The sequence below is a fragment of the Dendrobates tinctorius genome, unplaced genomic scaffold (genome assembly GCF_039654945.1).
Source record: "Dendrobates tinctorius isolate UK_male_01 unplaced genomic scaffold, ASM3965494v1 ptg000241l, whole genome shotgun sequence".
Taxonomy (NCBI): domain Eukaryota; kingdom Metazoa; phylum Chordata; class Amphibia; order Anura; family Dendrobatidae; genus Dendrobates; species Dendrobates tinctorius.
The window spans coordinates 10,320,066-10,343,571 of NW_027361908.1; the positions used below are offsets into that span (position 1 = coordinate 10,320,066).

General features: G+C 39.3%; 1 protein-coding gene across 1 annotated transcript in view; it reads left to right on the forward strand.

Moving 5' to 3' along the window:
- The window catches only part of LOC141060642 (dynein axonemal heavy chain 3-like), a 2,648,786-nt gene that overhangs the window by 2,533,030 nt on the left and 92,250 nt on the right, over positions 1–23,506 (forward strand). Inside the window, exons 74-75 of the mRNA XM_073556958.1 lie at positions 2,348–2,424; positions 6,917–7,210. Of these exons, the coding sequence (XP_073413059.1) occupies positions 2,348–2,424; positions 6,917–7,210 (371 nt within the window). The remainder of the gene's footprint in view (positions 1–2,347; positions 2,425–6,916; positions 7,211–23,506) is intronic.

A 23,506-nucleotide genomic window follows, 5' to 3' on the forward strand; every position in this document is an offset into this window, starting at 1 on the left:
TTTCCCCATATCGTTGCCCATAACATTTATGAACATAACTACGCTCTTACAAACAATAACATTGCAAAATACAAAAAAAAAAAATTGGTCTCTCTGGAACAGAAAGTTTGGGACAACTTTGATCTAATTGCTTAGCAGTATCATATCTCAAGCAGTTGACAACCTTATAGGTATCGTAGAATTTAGGTAAAATTGTTTATTATAATATTTACTGGTTAATTGTTCGACCATTAAGTAGTTCTGACTCCCCTTTTCTTCTTCCCCTATTTATCTGTTTTCCTGTTTCATTCCCTCTTTCTGCCTCCCCCAAACCTGTCATTTTGTTCATACCTTTATCCCGACAACTTAGACTACTTTTTACTACCCTCTCAACCCTGTTATTTATATTTAAAAATTGTTTTGTTTGAAAATTTATTTTGCTACTGTTAAACCTAATAAAAAATAATAATAATAAAAAAAAGATCTATCCTTTTGGACCATTTTTACAACTTAAGTAGCCTAAAAATACTGTTAGTGTGGTGTGTTGTTAAGTAGGCTGCTGATCCCATCGTTTACCATCTGCTTTCCCCAAGATAGATCGGTTGAGGTAATTTGCGTTAAGAGTTCAAAATGGGTTCAATACAAAATTAGGAGGCATAAGAGTGTTTTTCACATTTTTCAGACGAAGAGAGGCTTTGTAATACTAAGCTTTTTTGGGCAAAATGTGCCAAATTTTGAGAATTAGAAATTCAAAAGATTAATTACTCACTTTGCTATTAGGCCTATTAATCTGGATGCTTTGATACTGTCTATTGATTTAAAATAAAAAAAAGACATTAAAAGCACTTTCCTGGAATTAGTTTCATATACTTTTTCTTTGCCTGAAAATTCATTCAAGTCATTTGTGTTTTGGGGGTTTGTGCCACTTTTCTTTAAAATGCATCATTCTCTGGCTATGATTGTGTTTTTTGGTGGGTTTTTTAGGCAAAGTTTTAGTACTTGAAAAACTCCAGAAACAAATGCCAGTCTACATTCAAATCCAAATTTCAGAATCCTTTTTAGAAGTTCAGAGGCTCTGTTGCAGATTTAATTATTTTAACCAAAAGAAAAAGCCCTAGCATGCACCACTATTTTTCCCATTAAAAATATGGACTTCCCAACAGAAATCAAACTAAATAAACCCCACTATAAGCCAATGGGTTCTGCCGGGCACCATTTGTGTCCATCATTTGGTATCCATTACCTGCATGAATTCCAATTTTCTGCGCCCCTAATGGAATAAAAACAATGTAATTTAAATACTAGTATGTATCTAGCCTTAAGGCCCCGTTACACATAGAGATGTCCCAGCGATCCCACCAACTATCCGACATGGATGGGATCACTGGGACATCGTTAGGCTGATCGCTGGTGAGCTGTCACATAGACAGCCCCTCCAGCGATCAGGACCAGCGAGCAAGCTGGTTTCCAATGTAAACATCGGGTAGCTAAGAGCCGCGCGGCTCTTTGATACCTGCTGTTTACCCTAGATACCAGCGTGCACGCTGGTATCCAACATAAACATCGAGTAACTAAGAGCCGCATGGCTCTTGGATACCCGCTGTTTACCCTAGATACCAGCGTGCGCTGGTATCTAGGGTAAACATCGGGTATCCAAGAGCTGCGCGGCTCTTAGCTACCCGATGTTTACGTTGGAAACAAGCGGTCTTTCGCTGCCACACGCAGCGATGCGCGCTGGCCAGCGGGAGACCAGCGATCAAAAAATGGCCCAGGACGATCGTGCACGATCAGCGATACCCGGCAGGGGGGCCGGTCGCTGATCCCCGTCACACACAGCAATATCGCTGGAGAGATCACTGATGCATCACAAGATCAGCGATCTTGCTGTGTGTGACTGGGCCCTTACAAATGTAATGGATTTAAAAAACACCTGAAAAGCACGGTGCTTTTACAAGAGAAAACAAAAGCTGAAAAAAGTGTGCATGAAGGAGGCCTTGGTATCTAAGTGCATTAAGTGTTAATCGCCATGTGCTTTCTTCCTTGATCATTTGTAATGTATCCAAAAGTAATTCCAAAGCTTACGCCTTGTTTGGTATTTATCCGTCAGATTCTTATTTCTCCTGATATTGTGCTGGTAATCTATCTCCATTTTATCTTGGATTAAGAAGAACAGCAGCTGCAGAATCAATGTACGATAGCATTATTCTTGGTGAATGGTTTGATTTTCTCTAAGAACGCAGAGAAGCAAGAGATTTATGTTGCCTTACTAGTACACCTCCAGCATAAAATACCTTTCATCACGTCTCGCTACTTAAGACTTCATTTCAGAATTAAACACATTTTTACTTGATTTTTGTTTTACTTGCAGAGATGGGGGGTATTCATCTTCAAACAATTTCTCTAGGTCAAGGGCAAGGTCCTATTGCTCGAAAAATGATTAAGAAGGTAAGATCTTTTCCATAATTACATGATTGATGATGACTAAGCTATCCATACAATATCCAGTTGTACGGATCGATATGATTATATATATGAAAACTGTAACTGAGGCGTTAATGATCAGTTATTCGCATCGGAGCGCTTTTAATGTTCTTTTCAAAGCTAAAATTAGGGTTGAATTGAGACGGAAAGATCATCTTAAATCTATTTTTTCCTATATACTTTTCCTCCTCTCCCTGCATTAGTTTTAAAAACTGCATCAAAACAGCATATATAAAAACAACCTAAAATAACATTAAACCACAAGATTTTGCAACATGTTGAAAAATCTCTGAAACCATCTTTGTTATTTTTTTTTTTTTGTCAAGAAATTACAGAATCAGAAATCTCAAATTTAGGCACATCTGATCAAAGGACAGACTCCCGCTTGTCGGAGCTTCACTGCCTGTGTATCAGGGCAAGTGATTCATTCACTATTTTGTGAACTCTCAATGATAAGATATGTCTGCTACTTTAGCTCAGTAAGTCATGTATTTAACCTGTATTTTGAGTAACTAGTAGAGAAAAGAAGATTTCTGGTGCTATTTACAGAAATGTACTTATCCTGTACAAAAAAAGTAACTCTTGGCCTTCCCTTTCTTAGGATGATCCTCAAAGAAGCTTGTTTAAATTTTTTATACAGGGTGGGCCATTTATATAGATACACCTAAATAAAATGGGAATGGTTGGTGATATCAACTTACTGTTTGTGGCACATTAGTATATGGGAGGGGGGAAACTTTTCAAGATGGGTGGTGACCATGGAGGCCATTTTGGATCCAACTTTATTTTTTTTCAATGGGAAGAGGGTGTTGTGACACATGACACTTATTGAGAATTTCACAAGAAAAACAATGGTGTGCTTGGTTTTAATGTAACTTTATTCTTTCATTAGTTATTTACAAGTTTATGACCACTTAAAAAATGTGTTCACAGTGCTGCCCATTGTGTTGGATTGTCAATGCAACCCTCTTCTCCCACTCCCACATGTGCTGAACATAGTAATACCTCACATGTGGCTGTACAGTACTACTTGGCCATACTGAGAAACTTTGGAGGAACAGATTGCTATTTGTCTATTCAATGGTTCTGTGATTATAACCCAATAGATGAGCAATTTCAAGAATGCTAAATGCCTTTGTAATGCCTTTTAAAATGTTCGACTTTTCAGGAACAGTTTAATCCCTTTATGGCACATTTTGGAAAACAAAATGCACACCTCGATAAAGGACGTTATATCATTAGACCAAATCCTCCCCCATTACACAAATGCACATCATCTGATCTCCTTTATCCAATCAGCATTAAGTTTTTACAGTGTGGAATTGGAAAATCTCCATAAAATTTATGTTAGTGTCAAAATAGTCACTTGCCTAATAATCCTGCCCACAGTGTAGCCTAGATGCATCAAATTTACCAATGGCTCACAATTTATGACAACTTTGGCCCATTTTGAAACATTATGCAGACATTATTTTTGCACAAAAATATTGTTGAACATTAACATATTTTGTACTTCAAGACTTTTTCAATAAGCTATATGAATATAATTCTAAGACAAGCCACTATTCAGTATGCCAATTTTTTTGGTCAAATAGAACCAGAATTCTGAGTCATTGAGCACAGTAAATCAGCCCCATTATGCTAAATGTCATAGTTTATTTCATGAAGAAACAACAATGGTACTTGAGTTTACACTCGTTAAATGGCTAAGTGGCTAACACTGTTGCGGCGCAGCACTAGAATCAATTCAAAGTCCGTATCTGCCTGGAGTATTCATATTCTCGCTGTGTTTGTGTGGGTTTGTTCCCAGTACTCCAATTTTGCCACACACTCCATAAATACTGATATCTGTAGATCAATTGGCTTCCATTGAAATTAGCCTTAGTGTGTTGCTAGAACAAGAAATTAGATTATGTACAGAGACTAGTGACAATGGTGACAATTTTTGTATTAAGCCTTCTACTGACCATTAATCAACGTAAAGTAAAGAAATATATCATTCGAATATTTTTTTTCCTAAAAGTCTGATATTGAAAATTCAGATTATTTGTGTAAATATTTAACAAGTGTAATTAGTTATTAGGTCATTGAATAGTATTCTTTAATAATACTTTTGTATGCACAAAAAAGGTATGCAATGGCATGGTAAAATGGTTTTTTTTTTAGAGCCAGCATAAAATAGAGTGACAGTGTGATTGAATAGTGGTTATTCCAATAATTCAGCATTACTAAGGATTTTTATGGAAAATTGTATGTATACACGTTGTGTCAAACTAGATAATATAGAGACTATTAGGAAAATCACTGAGTGGCTGTACAGGATAAGTGCTAGTTAAAAAAAAAAAACATTATGGTTGCCTTATCATTTCATCCCATAAATGCATGACAAGATAAAAGAAAAAGACAGATGCTTTGTTATGCTTTCAAAGGGTATAGCAGAAAAGAAATGGTGTTCATCAGAGCATACCAGGGGGCTTACCAATGGAAGTCTTCAAAAAACTTTGTTTTTATTTTGCTTCTCATTTACAATGATTTCAGCAATCAAAGAATTTGAAACCTAATTCATTAAGTTCAACTGAGTGCTAGTGCATAGTTTTCAAGTTCAATCATAAGCATGCTGCATCAAATCAGAAAAAAGATAAACCTTCTCCATATTTTCGGCAGTGTGTGAGATGTAAGAATACAGCTCTGATCTCTTGGTCTTACCTCATGAATGATTAGAAAGTACAGGTGAGTTTAGCAATGTCACATTTTAAACCCTTTCATCAGCTCTCCTCCTCTCAAAGAACTGTTAGGTCTGCTGTACTGCATCTAGCCTTCATTGCCTACTTAGAGATGAGTCACACCTATGTGTCTTGTGCTTACAGGATCTTGTAATCCCTCAGCAGTGAGAACACAACACGCTACTTCTGTGTGAGATATAATGGCCTCCCAACTCTGCGGTCACTACAGAGAGATTGCAAGGTGCTGTCAGCACAACAGACATAACTGTGACTCATTCAAACAGGCAGGGTGGGGGAAGGGAGAAAACTATAGAGCTGTCAGTGCTAAGAAAGGAGGACAGTTGAAGGGTTTATAATGCGACAAAGCTAAACTTGGCTGTTCTGCTCCTTTCCCCACATGGATTTTATTGGAAAGGTGTGAGCTATCTGTGCTCTAATCTCCTAGTGCTGTATCACTACATCTCACAAACTGAGAAACCTAAGATATTCTGGGGGCGTGATCATTTGATGCTGTGCTGCTGCATGCTTTTGAGTGGGAAACTCCTGCAAGGAGGAGAAGAATATGTCCCCAGTGAAAACTGTCATGGACACCCACTTGGGCTTCATTTGGGCTCAACAAAAGTTAATTAATTAGGTTCCAAATACTTTGATTGCTAATATGTCCACAATAGGGAGGCAGAAGGAAAAAAAAAATAATCCACTTTGCAGCCACTATCACATTGCATATCCAGTTCAACATGAAAAATTTGGTGAAAGGTCCTCATTAACACAAAAACCTGGTTTAAACTATATGTCATTTTATAAGGATATATTCCCCATAACTGAGGATCAGTCGGTGACCTGGTTCTCATGGGAAACTTTAACACTTTTTACTCACTTACCAGTTAGTTAGCTGGTTCGGATGGGTAAGTTTTTAGTGAGCTGCATTGAGTTGATTTATGACCACAAACTTGAACTTCACTTTGATTTGCTCTGTGGTAATAAATCAGGACCAATGATCTCAGAAAAAAACTGATAGAGGAAATACAAAATGATCTGACTCCTGGCTACTTATAATTTATTCTGTAATCCACAATAAAAAGTACAACACATAGTCTATATTTGGCGAAAGGTGCATAATATTTCATAAATCACAGTAGCAAAAATTGATTTTTAGCCTTAAATACAGTATATGCATTTATGAAAACTAATACCCTCTAAAGGTGTCAATATCCTTTAAATTCTGAAAACTTATGACAAATTTTAGAAATGAGAAGAGTTACTGAAGCAGCAAATCATTATTTTAATTGATGTACAAAACTCTCTAGGCAACATTATCCAAACTGTGTATTAATTTAATATCTTACATAAAGTGTTTCTTCTAGTTATGACTCTATCACTGTGTGAAAGTTATTATGGTCATAACAACAGCAACATCATCTACTGATTTTACATCATTTCTCATAAATATTTTACAAAGAATTTATACCAAAAGGCCAAGAATCTATTATTTCTTCCTGATGACACTCATTTACTGGCCATTAAAATGCAAATATATCTCTGGTTTTTAGATCAGGAAAATTAACATTAACAGTAGGATGATTGATTAAAGGTCGCATAGACTGTATAACTTAATTTTCGGGATAATGATTGTGTTTGGGTTCTCTCCAGATTGTCAGGGATTCCTAATTAATTTTATAAGAGGACATGTGAATAATAATGAATTTTTCATGACTTTTGATCATTTTTTATAGGCCGCCGAAGAAGGTACATGGGTTGTACTGCAGAACTGCCACTTGGCCCTTAGTTGGCTCACAGATCTTGAACATATCTGTGAAGAAGTCATTACAGAAAAAGAAAAGACAAAATCCAGTTTCCGCTTATGGCTGACCAGTTATCCTTCACAAAATTTTCCCATATCTGTATTGCAAAATGGAATAAAAATGACCAACGAATCCCCAAAGGGACTGAGAGCAAACTTGTTAAAGTCATACCTCAGTGATCCAATTTGTAATCCAAGTTTCTTTAATGGCTGTAACAAACCACAGGTAGGTTACCTTTATTGTGTTACTACACTGAACAAGCTCATTAATATCTAGGCCATGCATTCACGGAACTTGACTAGACCTGGGAATGACTAAAACCAGTAGCAACTCGGTATAAGCTAAAGCCAACAATGTTCCTAACAATCTGCATATTTGTACTCTTTAATTCCAAGTATGAAGTGACTTTATTTCCTGAAAATTAAATATAAAGAATTTACGAAAAAAATTTGCTACATAACCATTAAATAATAATTCAGAAGTATTTAACATCATACAGCTCAGTGCAAAGGGTATCTGTCAGGTTTCCCTAAGCTCCCATAAGGTTTGGCCTATTACTATGCTACAACAAAGTCCCTGATATCTCACACAAATACTCTGTAAAAATCAACTTTAAAAGTGTATGTGGCGCGCCCAACAGGGCCATGGGGTACTCGGTACCATGATGGTCCTTCATGGAATATTGCTGCCTGAATGACCCGGTCCGTGGCCCTGGGTGTCCATTAAAATAAATGAGGAGGAAAGTTTACAGGGCTTAATTCGTGATGCCACCTGTGGTGTTCGGCAATAAGGGGATGGCCGATGCTATCTAAGGAGACCACTGGGGTCGTTGGTGATGCAGCAGAATTGTTACAGCTCTCCACAGGTAGAGCTAGGTCCCAGGGCAGTTATAGTTCTCATAAAGGATAGTGATGTTGGGGTGCAGGACTGAGGGAATAATGAATAACTGCAGACACATGAACTGCAGTTTCCTTTACCTTTAATTGATGGTTTGGAATGCAGACCGGAGCACTGCTAACAGATGGAAATGGAGTTCTGAACAGTCTGGAAGCAATTTAAGGTCCCCTAAGCCAGATAGAGTTGGAAGCCTCCTTGGTGCACTGTCCTCTGTGGTCCTTGCTTAAAGCATTGCTCGAGCCTCTGTTCCTTATTGTCCTAGTACTTGCCCGTCTGGCAGGCAGCTAGAGCCTATTGCAGGTGTCGCTCCTTTGTGGCGGCTCTGATATGCTGCTGTGCCCCGAGTGTTTGATGGGCCAGGGGACCTGCAGTTCCGTGCCCTCCAGATTTAGATGCTAGAACTGGTGAACCCTTGCAGTCACGGACTCCGGCGTCCGGTTTTAGTGCTCAGTTCTGGGGTGAACTTGGTCACAGCTCCACTCCCCAGCTTTTCCTAGACTTCTCTCTTCCTCTATAACTCTTCTCTGCGTCAGACTGCAACTCTAGTCTAGAGACGAGCTCCTCTGTCTTCCAGTCCCCACCACTGACTGCCTAACCCCGCCTCCAGGCCGGAACTAAGAGGGAAGATCCCCTAAAACCGGGTTTTGAGCTCCAACTTCTGGTTTGTAGTCAGGAAAAGTGTTGAATGCTGATGGTACCTGACCAGGGAACTCCTCCTTGCTTCCAGGCATGACATCACCCCCTGTGAGTGAGGCAATGCCACTGTTGCAACCAGACTCCTGGGGTGCCACACATGTTTTCTTATGGTAATGATCCAGGATTAGTCCAGCTTTAGTTTCTGTAGACAAATCCTTCATTCCAGCACAGCGCATGCATGGGACCTGTGCTCCGAGCATTTATGTCTGAGCATGTGCAGTGATGGGTGCATTCTCCTTGCCTTCATTTGCACACCACACATGCTCAGGAAGCTGTAGTGATGTGGTGTTGGAAGGATGTCACTACAACACCACTGCTTCCTCAGCATACGTAGTATACAGTTGAAGCCTGGGACAAGCCACCTAGCAAAGGATGCTTAAAGTGGACATGGTGGGAAAGGATGTTAATCATACCCATAGGGGAGTTAGTACAGCAACTGGAGTTGACTGGTCTAGGTGAAATGATGCACTGTCATAATTGTACGGCTTAGCATAAGATGAGTTGCACTTTTAGAGGGTTTTTTTATAGTACAGAAAATTTGTGTGGAACATGAGGCACTTTGTTGTAACGCAATAAAATGCCAATTTAACCTTACAGTGGCAGTTTAGGAGCCTTGGGAGACCTGGCAGATTTTCTTTAAGAACAGATAAAAAAAACTTCTAGAAATATAACACTCTCCAGGTTTGTATTCAGAACTTTCCCTGCAGATTCCACAATATTTGCTGGGAAAGAAACTGTGCAGGACCAAGGGCTACATTTCCAAGTAAAATATCAAACACAACAATGTAACCAATTATAGGTAGAGAACCTGAACTGTAAAGTTCGGGGGTTCGTACTGGACCGTAGACTGATGCTGAAGTCAGAACACAGACTTCTCCCAGAAGTCTGTTTTAGAGTTTGAAAGAGGCCATGAGTCGGGGGAGCCCGGTGCTAGTGTTATCAAATGCTCACCTCTCCCATTCCTTGCTGCTCTGGTCTCCGCTGCTCCGGTCTCTTCATTGTCTTCTCTCTGTCACATTGCAGTGCAGAGGGCGCGATGATGTCACTACAGCGCGCCCTCTGTGCTGAGCAGTGCAGAGAGTCAGAAGATGCTGAAGAGGCCGGAGCAGCAGGTAACGGGTGAGTTGAGTATTTGTTCATTTTTCCATGTATGGAGCATTATATAGGGTACATTATTTGCTGTATGGAGCAATATATGGGGCCATTATACTGTATGGAGCAATATATGGGACCATTATAGTGTATGGAGCAATACAATGGGTACGGAAAGTATTCAGACCCCTTTACAATTTTCACTCTTTGTTTCATTGCAGCCATTTGGTAAATTTTAAAAAGTTAATTTTTTTCTCATTAATGTTCACTCTGCACCCCATCTTGACTGAAAAAAATAGAAATATAGACATTTTTGCAAATGTATTAAAAAAGAAAAACTGAAATATCACATGGTCATAAGTATTTAGACCCTTTGCTCAGACACTCATATCTAAGTTATATGCTGTCCGTTTCCTTGTGATCCTCCTTGAGATGGTTTTACTCCATCATTGGAGTCCACCTGTGTTTAATTAAACTGATAGGACTTGATTTGCAAAGGCTCACACCTATCTATATAAGACCTCACAGCTCCCAGTGCATGTCAGACCAAATGAGAATCATGAGGACAAAGGAACTGGCCAAGGAGCTCAGAGTCAGAATTGTGGCAAGGCACAGATCTAGCCAAGGTTACAAAAGAATTTCTGCAGTACTCAAGGTTCCTAGGAGCACAGTGGACTCCATAATCCTTAAATGGAAGGAGTTTGGGACCACCAGAAGTCTTCCTAGACCTGGCCATCCAGCCAATCTGAGCAATCATGGTGAGAGAGATAAAGAAGAACCCCAAGATCACTGTGGCTGAGCTCCACAGATGCAGTAGGGAGATGGGAGAAAGTTCCACAAACTTAACTATCGATGCAGCCCTCCACCAGTCGGGCCTTTATGGCAGAGTGGCCCAACGGAAGCCTCTCCTCAGCGCCAGACATATGAAAGCCTGCATAGAGTTTTCTAAAAAACACATGAAGGACTCCCAGACTATGAGAAATAGGATTCTCTGGTCTGATGAGACAAACATAGAACTTTTTAGTGATAATTCTAAGCGGTATGGAGCAATAAATGGGTCCATTATACTGTATGAAGCAATATATGGGGTCAGTATATACTGTATGGAGCATTATATGGGACCCATTATTATGTATGGAAAAATATATGGGGCCATTATACTGTATGGAGCACTGTATGGGGCCATTATACTGTATGGAGCAATATATGGGGCCATTAAATACTGTATGGAGTACTATATGGGGCCATTATATACTGTTTGGATCACTAAATGTGGCCATTATATACAGTATGGAGCAATATATGAGGCCCATTATACTGTATGCAACATTATATGGGGCCATTATGATCATTATATATTGTATGTAACATTATATTGGGCCCATTATACTGTATTTAGCATTATATGGGCGTCTTACATACTGCATGGAGCATTAAGGGGCCATTATATACTGCATGGAGCAATATATGGGTCCATTATACTGTATTAAGCAATATATGGAGCAATTATACTGTATTGAGCATTACAAGGGTCCCTTATACAGTATACTGTATGGAGCACTATATGGGGCGATTATATGCTGTATGGAGCAATATATGGGTCCATTATACTGTATGGAACAATATATGGGTCCACTATACTGTATGGAGTAATATATGGGGCCATTATATACTGTATGGAGCACTATATGGGGCCATTATATACTGTATGGAGCAGTATGTGGGGTCCATCATAGTGTACGGAGGGCTATGTGGGGCCCATAATGCTGTATGGAGGACTATGTGGTGCCCATAATACTTTATGGATAACTCTGTGATGCCCATAATACTGTATGGAGGACTGTGGTGCCCATAATGCTGTATGGAGGACTATACTATCCGATCTAAAATGATAAGTCTGAAGTTACTGTGTGTGACTGCAGACTTTAAAATCCCTCCAGCGCATGCATGGTGCACTGCGAGGATTTGCCGGTTTCTGAGCTATTGTAAAATTTACAATAGATATCACTCACATAATAGAAGAAGTGAAAGCTTTGGCATTGTGCTATACCTATATTTCTTATCTGCGCATCATGAATTGTGGTATGTGTTTTGCCTGGGGTCCACGAAAACATGGAGCCGACCCTGGGTTCAGTTCACATTATAGACATCTGTAAAGACATTGTGGCCAATTGCTGATGAATGGTACATAAATGGACAAAAGAAATACAAATTTGCAACATAAATCTACATTGTAATCAGCAAGTATGATGTAAACAGAGTCAAACTGGCAGACTAACATCTTTGTTTTTTTAATGTTCATTTCCACATAGCCCAAAAGATGATCTATGGGATTCTACAGCAAGGAAGCTTTCAAATGCTGTTTTTGCATTCCAATCTTGTTTTTTTTAGCGGTTTGGCAAGAAGCTCCATTTTCAAAGAACAGAATTAATGTTTTGTCCAGCAGCCCACCTCAGAATATTGGAAGACCCAATATTCTTAATCCAAAGGAAAAAAGAGGGGGTCTACAGCACCAAAATTAGTGAGAAAAGATAAAACTCACATTTATTAGGAAGGTTTTAAAATCATATTAATAAGCCACCATGACAGGCAAGGCTACCTTACGCGTTTCAGACAGATATTACATGTCCTTAGTTATAGGAATAGCTTATCAAAACTAGGAAGCTTAAATAAATGAATTCATGAGGAGACTGCAGAGTGAACACCCAGTTTAAGGTAATTAATTAGCTCCAGACCTGAGCAATTAATGCTGCTAAACAAAGCTAACATATAAATAAGAAATATATGTTTGAAGACATAAATGAATACAAGCAAAAACAGCAATAAACCATAAATCACAATAGACATAAATAGATGAGTATTGCAAAAAAAAAAACATATTACATTATATATTGCAAATCTGATCTATAATTTAAACCTTTCAGTGCACAAGCATCAAGAAGCAGGATCCATTTAGCCTCAGCTGATAATAGTACAGCAAACCAATCACCACCTCGCTCCGCTCTGTTAATTCTCACTATGCCCCTCACGGACAACGTAGATAGATCACCTCCATGCACTTCTGAGAAGTGTTTTGATAAGCCAGAGCTAGGTCTTTTATTGCTATAGCGATCAGTAGTCTCCACAGGGGCAGAAGCAGAAATATGTTCAGCTAATCGTTTCTTTAACTTATGTGATGTACAACCAACATAATATTTGCTGCATGCTTCACAGCTAGCTAAATACACTACATAAGTTGAACAGTTTATAAATGTTTTTATTTTATTAATTTTACCATTATTATCCGAAAACTCTTTACAATTAGCCATATATCTGCACAGATTACATCTAGAGCTACCACACCTAAATGAACCCACTCTGCTGAGCCACATATTACTGCTTCTAGGGGTGATATACAAACTTGGTGATAGCAAATTGCCCAAATTTGTGGATTTTCTACCTACAACGTTCACACTATTTGACAGAATTTCCTTCAGAATTGGATCCTGTTCCAACATAGGAATATATTTAAGAAAAGCCTTTTTTATGTTAATAAAATCCAGACTATATGGGGTAGAAAATGTAAGCTGATTTTTATCATCTAATCCTGGTTCATTATCCCTCAACAAATCTGATCTTGATTTTTTAGTAGCAATAAATAAAGCCCTCTTAAGAGATTTATTAGAGTACCCTCTCTGTTTCAATCTATCAAATATAACTCCACATTCTGAATGAAAGGAAATTTCAGTCGAACACAATCTACGTGCCCTCACAAATTCTCCAATAGGTAAATTATTGATGGTATTAGCCGTGTGTGAACTAGTAGCATGTAATGTAGAATTACCGCTTGTAGATTTTCTAAATAAAGCAGTGGTGATCAAGCCTGTCTTATCATCTCCATGCAGAAAAACATCCATAAAGGGAGCAGAATTTTTACGAATATCCACCTTGAATTTCAAATTTAGGGGTTATCATTTAGATATCTTTGAAAATCCACACAAGACATCTGTACATCGTGTTGTGAGTTAGTACGCCAGATAATCACCAAATCGTCTAAGTATCTGGCGTACCAACGTATATTTTTTTCCTCTTTTTTTTCCAATATTCTTAAGTTGACTGTCAACCAAAATTTTTCCTTTGTTCATGGAATATTGAGCTCCTTGCAACACTGCGTAAAAGGCTCAACATTGGAAGGCAAAAATAGGTATCTGGAAAAGCTCAAGGGCCGATCAGTCATCTGACATGATTCTTATAGAACATGTCAAGTCTATGCTCGATCAAGCAGATAGACAACATTCATAAAAACCTGCTTCCTTTAGTTTTTGCATGCTAAGCATGCCAAAGTTCCACAGATCAAGATAAACCCATTGATTCCATGGCTGATTGGGTTAAGGCTTTGAAGAAAGTAATGAATGGAACAACTTTAATTTTGCATTCATGTAAATAAAACACAATGTCCAAAACTCAAGGTGTCAATTTACTTATGGAATGGCTCTATGTTAATATATGGCCTTTGGAGCTCTGATCATTAGAAATCGGGATTCACTTCAATATACTCTTAATAAAAAAAATATTAAACTTGTGTTAGTCATTATATATATTCTACTCTCTGTTGATATGTCCATAATAAGATTAAAAAAAATAGAAAAAAATGTTGAAATTTACTGTAGTAACAGAAAGCAATAACGTAGGGAAGATTCATTAAGACAGCAGTTATGGTGATGAGGTTTAAGAATCCAGGCAATAAATAATGAAATACTCTCTAGCACATTGGAATTGGCAGGTCCATATTGATTACATAGGATAGAACACTGTTAGGAGAAGGAAGATTGTTTCACGTCCCATCGTCAAACTGTCAACAGAAAAGATACTTCTAAGAATTGGGGATATTCTCTTTGCTGCTTTGCTGTGGAATCTCTTGACATGAATGTCAACAGAAATCCTGTCACATCAGTCAGATTTTTCGTTTTGCAGTTTATTTTGTTGTATGTTTGCTACAGTGTAACCTTGTCATGCTTGAAAGATAGCTGAACTATTGCAAAAATATCCTGCACTGTGTAATGACTTGTTCGATATGTCAGCGTTCTAGTTTCATAAATGTACAGCACGATGCGGATGACGTTCCTTTTGTCACTTTAGCTAGTACAGAGAAGTATACCGTTATGGTAGTTTAATATCGTGTTTTTATTACCCATTATGTACATTAAAATCACTAACTTTCATATTTGTTCAAAATCCTGCATAAACTGCTAAAACAAGAGATTGATCATATTAGTGTCGCTCACTGTTCAATCTAAAAATCTAAAGTGTTAGAAAAAAAAATAAGAATTCCCTATTGGCCATGTTATTGTTTTTACATATATAGTATATCACAAAAGTGAGTACACCCCCCACATTTTTGTAAAATATTTATTATATCTTTTTCTGGGACAACACTGAAGATATGACACTTTGATACAATGTAAAGAAGTCAGTGTACAGTTTGTATAGCAGTGTCAATTTGGTGATCCCTCTAAATAACTCGCAATCATTAATGTCTAAGCTGCTGGCAACAAAAGCTAGTACACCCCTAAGTGAAAATGGCTAAATTGTGTCCAAAATGTGAATATTTTGTGTGGCCACCATTATTTTACAGGGCTGCCTTAAGGGTGTGTGCACACGCTGCGGATTCTGCTGCGGGTCCGCAGCAGTTTTTGCTGCAGTGTACAGTACCATTATTCCCTATGGGAATAAAAAAACGCAGTGCAGACGGTGCGGATTTTTCCACGCGGTTTTCCTGCGGTTTTGAAACCGCAGAAAGAATTGACATGTCAATTCTTTCTGCGGATTCCACTGCGGTTTGCCATCTCCTCCATTGTGGAGATGAAAAACCGCAGGGCAAAGCCGCAGAGCAATCCGCAGGTAAAACCGTAGGTCTTTTGACCTGCAGATTTACCTGCGGATTTTACAAAATCTGCGCTGCCAAATCCACACCCCATTCCACAGCGTGTGCACGTAGCCTAACTCTCTTGGGCATGGAGTTCACTAGAACTTCACAGGTTGCCACTGGAATCCTATTCCAGTCCTCCATGATGACATCACATAGCTGGTGGATGTTAGAAACCATGTGCTCCTCCACCTTCTGTTTGAGGATGACCCACAGATTCCCAATAGGATTTAGGTCTGGAGACATGTTTGGCCAGTCCAACACCTTTACGCTAAGGCTGTGTGCCCACGTTGCGTTTTTTAAGCGTTTCCGACGCATTTTTGCAACTGCGGATTGTTCCACTCCTGGTTTTGTCTTACAAATGCTAATGTAAAATACTGACCAAATCCCGAAGGTGAACTCCTCTGTGCTCATTTATGGCCACAGACCAAATCAAAGTTGAACTGTATATTGTGGCCAATATCAGACAAGAGGAGCTCAGTAAAAAGAGACACTACAGAGAGTTACAAACTCATTATCTTGTTAAGTTTACTACTACTACTGTATCATATTTTTTCATCTGTATTTCAAGTGCCTTGAAAAACTTCATACCTCATGACCTCTTCAACATTTGTTCACATTACACCCATAAACTTAAATGTATTTTATTAGGGATTTATATAATTTTCAGATGTATATTTTAAAAATAATTAAAAAACCATGTATCATTTCTTTTACATTTCACAAATACTTGCTACTTTAAGCTGAAATATCACATAAAATCCATTTAAGTTTGTGGGTGTAACGTGAAAAAATGTGGAAAAGTTCATGAGGTATGATTGCACTTTTCTCTTTACGTTTTTTACTTTTTTATTATTTGTTTTTTTATGCTTATTTTACAATGTATTTAATAAAGCAGCCCCAATTATAGAGAAAAACAGCCATGACAGGTGTAACTGCCATTGTCAGAGTTGTGCCTCGTCTAGTTGCATCCAGTCACTCAGCGATTATGTGATCTCGGGTTCCAATGTAAGCAGTGGCAGTGCTGCTGCCTCCATTGTATACACAGCGGTCATGAGTTCTATGTGTAGAGAGATCACTTAGCAGTTGATGGTGATTGGCTGCGTCTTCTGTCACGTGCAAATAACTAAGCGAAGGCAGCATGCTCTCCTATGCAGCCATTATTGTCAAATATTGAAAGAACACAGTGTCCCAGAATAAAGCCTGTTACCAACCACCATAAAAAGAAGGATTGTCAATCATTAAAGAGTTAAATAGAATCTATCACTGCCTTGGACATTTGTAACCTATTAATATGGTCATATAGGTTACAGAATAGTGAAAAAAGTCATACTTGTACCCTATGACATGTAGTGGTGGCCCCAGAATCCCGCACTTGCGTCCTTCAATAGCACAATTACACTTGATGTTTCTGTCCTTCTATGGGCATTGGCATCTTCTTTCTTCTGCGCAGGGGCCATTGAGTCACTGTAAGTGGGGAGTGGGAAGAGCACCTTACACCACACATGCCGGAGGTCACTGGAGCGGAAGAAGCAGAGACTCACCGGCGCCTGTGCAAAAGAAAGAAGAAGCCAATGCCGATGGAAAAACAGAAACTTTAAGTGTAATCACACTATTGCAGGGCACAGACGCGGGATTCCGGGGCCACCACTACACGTCACAGGGCACTCTGACGCTGATGGGTTGGGGATGGTATGATAATGAATACCGGAGGCAGAGTTTTATTCCAGACAACGCATGCCCCAAAGCCTGAAAGAATGCCTTACCATAACAGAATAAAAGAGGATTTCTCCACAACAAAACCATAGATATGGGAAAACACGTATGACTATTTTAACCATTCTGTAACCTGAATGCCCATTTTAATAAGTTACATATATCCGAGAAGGTGACGGATTCCCTTTAATGATGCTAAATTGAAACACGAACTGTAAGAACATATTGGCTGTTGTTTGGCTATTGCTTGGCTATTGACATGTTCAACATCTGTGCTATGAGAATTTCCTGTAATTTAGGCGTCGGAGCCAATACATGGTATGTACCTAGGCACAAATATTGATCAATCTGTATGTCTAATGGTTGAATGCTACATAAAAGCAATAGACGCTTCATACTATACACAGGAAAGATGTAAAGTTTTCTCTTTTCTGATTCTTCACCACATTTGGCAAGCACTGTCTTTTCCACCTCATATCAATAAATGTGATTTCATTTGACAAGAGGCTTTCTGGCCATTATCAGATGACCATGGTCCCATGCTCCCTACAGGAGAACAGAACAGCAGGGACTGCATTAGAGGAATTAAGACCAGGAAATAGCAATGACAGCAGAAGATTACATTATGTCCAGCGGTGGATAGGATAACCTACACATTTAGGGAGGTGTCCATCTAAATTTAGCAAAAGAGATAAAAAAAAGCAATGAATTGATGCATTGGACAAATGAATTCATTTTTTATGGAATTGCTTTTAAATGAGCGTTTCTGCCACACCAGGACATATCAAATCTTACCTATTAGACATGTTGTCTGGGAATTAAAACTAGTTTTATGTAACTAAATAATCCCTCGATTCAAATGTCTTTCTGTCACATTACATTTGTGTGAGAGAGATTAATAGTGTGATACATTTTCTAAATAGAGGATGGCAATTCCGGCTGTAAATGAACAGAAAGTGCTTGAGTTGGATGTGTACTGCACATTCTGTCTTTGGCTGTCATTGTCCATCTAGCTAAGTTCGGACCATTTAGCAACCATTCCACAGTTAACTCTCACTGCGTAAAGAGCTTGTTGTTGGAGTCTGCATGTCATGTATTGCATTCAGTGCATGCTTCACCAGAAATAGACTTAATCGATCTGCATAGCCATTGACCTTCTATACTGACAGGATGTTATCTACAAGTCCCCTGCCGGTCAGCACTCCCACGTACCCTCTTGTACTGTCTTGTCATAGCTCCTTATGGACAAGTATCTATGAGAAAATAGCTGTTGACAAACACTAATCATAGGGAACAGAGCAGTTGTCATGTGGCAGCTCCTCTGTTATGTCCATTCTGCAGGGACAATTCCTATCAGAACCTGAGGATCTAATCCTTAGGTCATAATGGATTGGATCACTCAACCACTGGGCTGGTGGGACACCAAGAACTTTGCTTTATGATCCAAAAACATTTATTTTACTTGCTAATTAAAGAAAGAGTCATATTCCTTGTCTGTGGCAGCTGCACTAAAATGCAGTGACCCCTTAAAGGGAATCTGTCACCCCTTTTTTGAGATATCATATAATGATATCATTCAATTGTGTGTCACATAAGGATTCTCTTAGTACTTTTCGCCCAGCGGACTGGACAGCGGCAGTTTACATATATCTGAACCGATATAAACAAGGTATTTATGCATGAAAGGTGGGGGGTCAGGGGGAAGCAAAAGTACTAAGAGAATCCTTATGTGACACACAATTGAATGATATCATTATATGATATCTCAAAAAAGGAGTGACAGATTCCCTTTAACATCTGTCAAGGATTGGGAGCAGCACTGTGATGGAGAAAAGTTGAAAGGGGAATTCACGCTACAATCCAGTGAAGGTTCCAGTTGTTAGACTCTCACTCATCAGACATTGGGAGTCCATCCTATCTATATGCAATGTCTATGTTTTAAAAGCCACTTTAATAGCCTGCATCAAATTGCTAAGGTTATGTTCACAACACTTTTTTTCCATAAATTTTTGAGCCAAAAAGAAGCATATTGCTAAAATACAATGCAGCTGATTGCCTATACATATGGATCATGATGACATTGGTTTCTATTAAAAAAAAACCAAGATATATCATGACACTGTTTTTGGCAATACTGATCTATCAGTGAGTTGGCACTCTGTCTTGTTTTAGGCAAGTCAGAGTCCACCTTCATTTCAGAATGATGGATGATTTAGATATAGGTATCAAAGGACAAAACATGGCAGAAAGAGAGGTCATTCTGGAATTGTTTTGATCTACAGTAGTTTTCTCATATAAAATCAATAGACCAGTAAATAGGATTGTGATTGTGATGGGCACTATGTAATTTATCCTGCCTTTTACTACTCATTGTTAGGCTGGTCTCACATTTGCGTTCAAGAGGGCTGCGGATGGCTGCCTACTTCCTCCTTTCTTCCTCCCTGAAGCCCCGCCTACTGCCGCATGCGTCCTGCGTTTCCCTGCATACCTATCTTTAACATTGAGTATGCAGGTGAATGCGTTATATGCGGATACGTCTACATGCAGTGATTTGAAGTGTGTGGCGACCGGACGAAAGCGCAAAATTTTGTGTTTCCGTGCAGTCCGCCGCACACATCAAATCGCCGCATGTGGACGCATCTGCATACAACGCATGCCCCTCTGTACCCAATCTTAAAGATAGGTATGCAGGGAAACGCAGGACACATGCGGCAGTAGTCGGAGCTTCAGGGAGGAAGAAAGGAGGAAGAAGGCAGCCATCCGCAGCCCTCCTGAACGCAAATGTGAAACCAGTCTTAGCTATTTTATTGAAGACATTGATATTTCTGATAAGATTCTTGTGTTTCTGTACAGTCAGCTCATTAAAAGGTGTCTAAGTGTGGTGATAATAAAGCAGGTAGAAGTCAGCAGGAGAGGTCAGGATACGCAGGATGACAACCACTCTGCATTTATGGCGGAACTGTCACATACAGCAGGCTGGGACCTTCCTGACATCGGAGCTGCACTAGCTGTGCAATGCAGCATGAATGGAAACTTAGTGTTACACTAATCTGAAAAGATTTCCTCTCTGGAGGGTAAAATGACATGTCCATGCTAAAATATAAGATCACATCATTGACATCTTTTAGGGTTGCTAAGGTTGCCCCAGTGCTCCATTCACGACAGGCCTTAACCATCCTACGCATGTTTGTTTTGACAATACCATAGAAGTAAAGTGTATAAATTGTGTGATATTCTGCTGCTCATTAAGCGCTCATCATCCAGCCTTGTGCTTCCCGGCTGATATAGACGGATATTTCACAGTAATGAGCACACTGCTTTGACTTCTTGCTTAATTAAGAAATATTTTCTTCTGTTTGGGCAGTTCATGGGAGGATTATTGTTCTGCCTCAAACCTCTCTTCTAACCTTGGAAAGATATCTATCATGCATTACCTCAGGATAGGAAAAATAAAATGGGAAACTTCAACACGCGACTGACAAGATAGGTTGCTATGGTTACTTCAGCTTTTTTTTTAAACTTTTCCATTTGCGGTTGCAAAGCACTTGAAAAGTGTCATATCTGAATGAATATTATATCAAAGCTATTATGCTTCTTCTCGATGAAAAAAAAAAAAAGACTTCCTGATTAACAACGTCTCCTCACTTATAATTTCCAGGTCATATACCTGTTTACCGGTGAAACACCTCACTGACAATGTAAAGGTCGAGATATACTAATTTCTTTTATCGACTTCAACATCCAGCAGACATAATCCTCAGTCGTAAAGACTAGTATGTATTGGTACTCATGTAATTTGCCTGATATCGCATGCACAAAGGTGTTATGCATGCACAGTATCCTGACGTAAGTTACATAGTAAATGTTCTTTATGGGTCCATGCTGACTTGGACTGGCACACTGGAGAACAGGAGAATCCTCCGGTGGGCCCTTGTACATGAGTGGGCCACCACCCTAATATATATGAGCAGTACTTGGCACAATATTCTTGAATCACTACATACAAATAAAGGCAGCTTCTAATTAATTTACAATCAACCCAGTTCATTGTTATATAAATTTGTGATTGAGGATAATGTCATTTGCATGAAGCTGAAAATGGGGCTCTGGAGTTGGTTACTGGTGAGCCCTTGGCACCTCAGTCTTACACTGGGTCTATGCACATGGTATACATTGAGGCATTTAGTTCCCTGCTAAATTGTGCCTCTTGAATTATTTTCTCTCATATTGAAACTATCATCATATTAATGCTACTCTAATTACAGGCAGCATGAATCAGGGCCTGGTTTTGAGATTGTAGCCAGGCATATTTTACTCTGCAACGCTGCAGTTGCCAGTGCATTTGTGTCTTGGATGACTAGTCCGGGGGTCCCCTAAAGCTTCTCCCTGAGCCTATACCTTTGACTATAAGGTCTCTCCCGATGTACACACGCATAGGGAAAGATCTGGCAGTCAACTGAGCAGGGTGAGAAAAAGCTAAGGACCTGCATCTGCCTTGTCATCCAAGACACTCATAGTCCCCGGTTGGCTTATCAAAGTATGTTTTCTATGAATCACTGCAGCATTTAGGTAAAAATTATCTGGCTTCAATCGCGGTGCCAAGCTCTAATTCATGCTGCCCGTTGTTCAGGCATGACTCAAATGGCAGGTTCCCTTTAAAGTAATGTTCTAAGGGATAACAAATTTTCTGTACCTCTGTATAAATTTGGAAACATATATCTTTACCATATGGACTCATGGCAGGCCATGAACAGCAGCTTATTATGTATTCATAGGTGTGCATGAGTCCTTAGGGTGTGTTTATATAGTGTTTGCTATATACATTTCGCATGAGCTAGGAAAAGCTGATGTATGCCAAAAATATCTATTTAGTCAGTTTGGTTGTTGCAAGTAACCGGCGCTGCTTTTAGGCTGTGTGCACACGTTGCGATTTTTAAGCGTTTTTGCCGCGATTTTCATGGCAAAAACGCTTACAAAACACATACAGAAAGCACTCCATGCATTCCTATGGCATTCCGCACATGCTGTGCTAATGCTGCGTTTTTTTCCGCGGCGGAATCGCATTGCTGAAAAAAACGCAGCATGCTCATTCTTTTTCCGGAATCGCCGCAATTCCGAAAAGAATTGCCACGATTCCACACCCAAAGGAATGCATGAGATCCGCTTACTTCCCGTATGTGGCTATGCCCACTATGCATAAAGTGAGTGGCTCATGTGCGGATGGTACCCACGTTGTGAAGGAGAGGGGACTGTCCACCAGGCCCTGGGTACCATATCCCTGTAAAAAAAGAATAAAAAATAAAAAATGGTGTTATATTCATCTTCTGACATCCTACGCAGCCTTCCCGGGCCTCAGCGATGCTTCCATTCCCAGTAATACCTTGCGAGACCTTTGATGACGTCGCGGTGTCGCGATACTGTAGCGGTCCCTATCCCTCGCGAGACTGCTACAGCATCGCGATACCGCGACGTCATCAAAGGTCTCACAAGGCATTACTGGGAACGGAAGTATCGCTGAGGCCTGGGAAGGCTGCGCGGGACGCCGGAAGATGAATATAACTCCATTTTCTATTTTTTTAATTATTTTTAACAATAGATCTTTTACTACTGATGCTGCATAGGCAGCCTCAATAGTAAAAAGTTAGTCACACTCGTCAAACACTATATTTGACGACTGTGACCAACCTGTCAATCACATTCCAAGTGATGCTTCAAAACGCTTGGAAAGTGCTTGAATTTCGCACGAGGAAAATCGCGGGAAAAACATGAAAAAAGTGCAAAAATCGCGCAAAAAACACAGAAAAAGACGCAAGAAAACCCGCACGTTTTTCCTGGGAAGAAGTGCAGGTTTTTTCTGCATACGTGGGCACATAGCCTTATTGTACAGAGTCATATGAGTCATATTCCACCCCGTACAAATTCAAAACTATATTAAGGGAATAAAAAGGTCTATCTACTTTTCACTCAGTCACAGTGAGAAGTTTTTATGCATGTGTGATGCAGCTAATATATTCTCAGACAATTCCATTTTTTTCCATCTATATATAACACCGTACAATTGCAAATACTTTCTCTTTCCAGCTGTTTGCATTGATACTTCATATTTGGTTTAAGTATATTTATGGGGTGCGTAAGTGGACACATTTTAGGATATAATTTTTTTTTTTTTTACAATAACTCAAGCAATAGGGATAAAAAACAAATAAAACAAATGC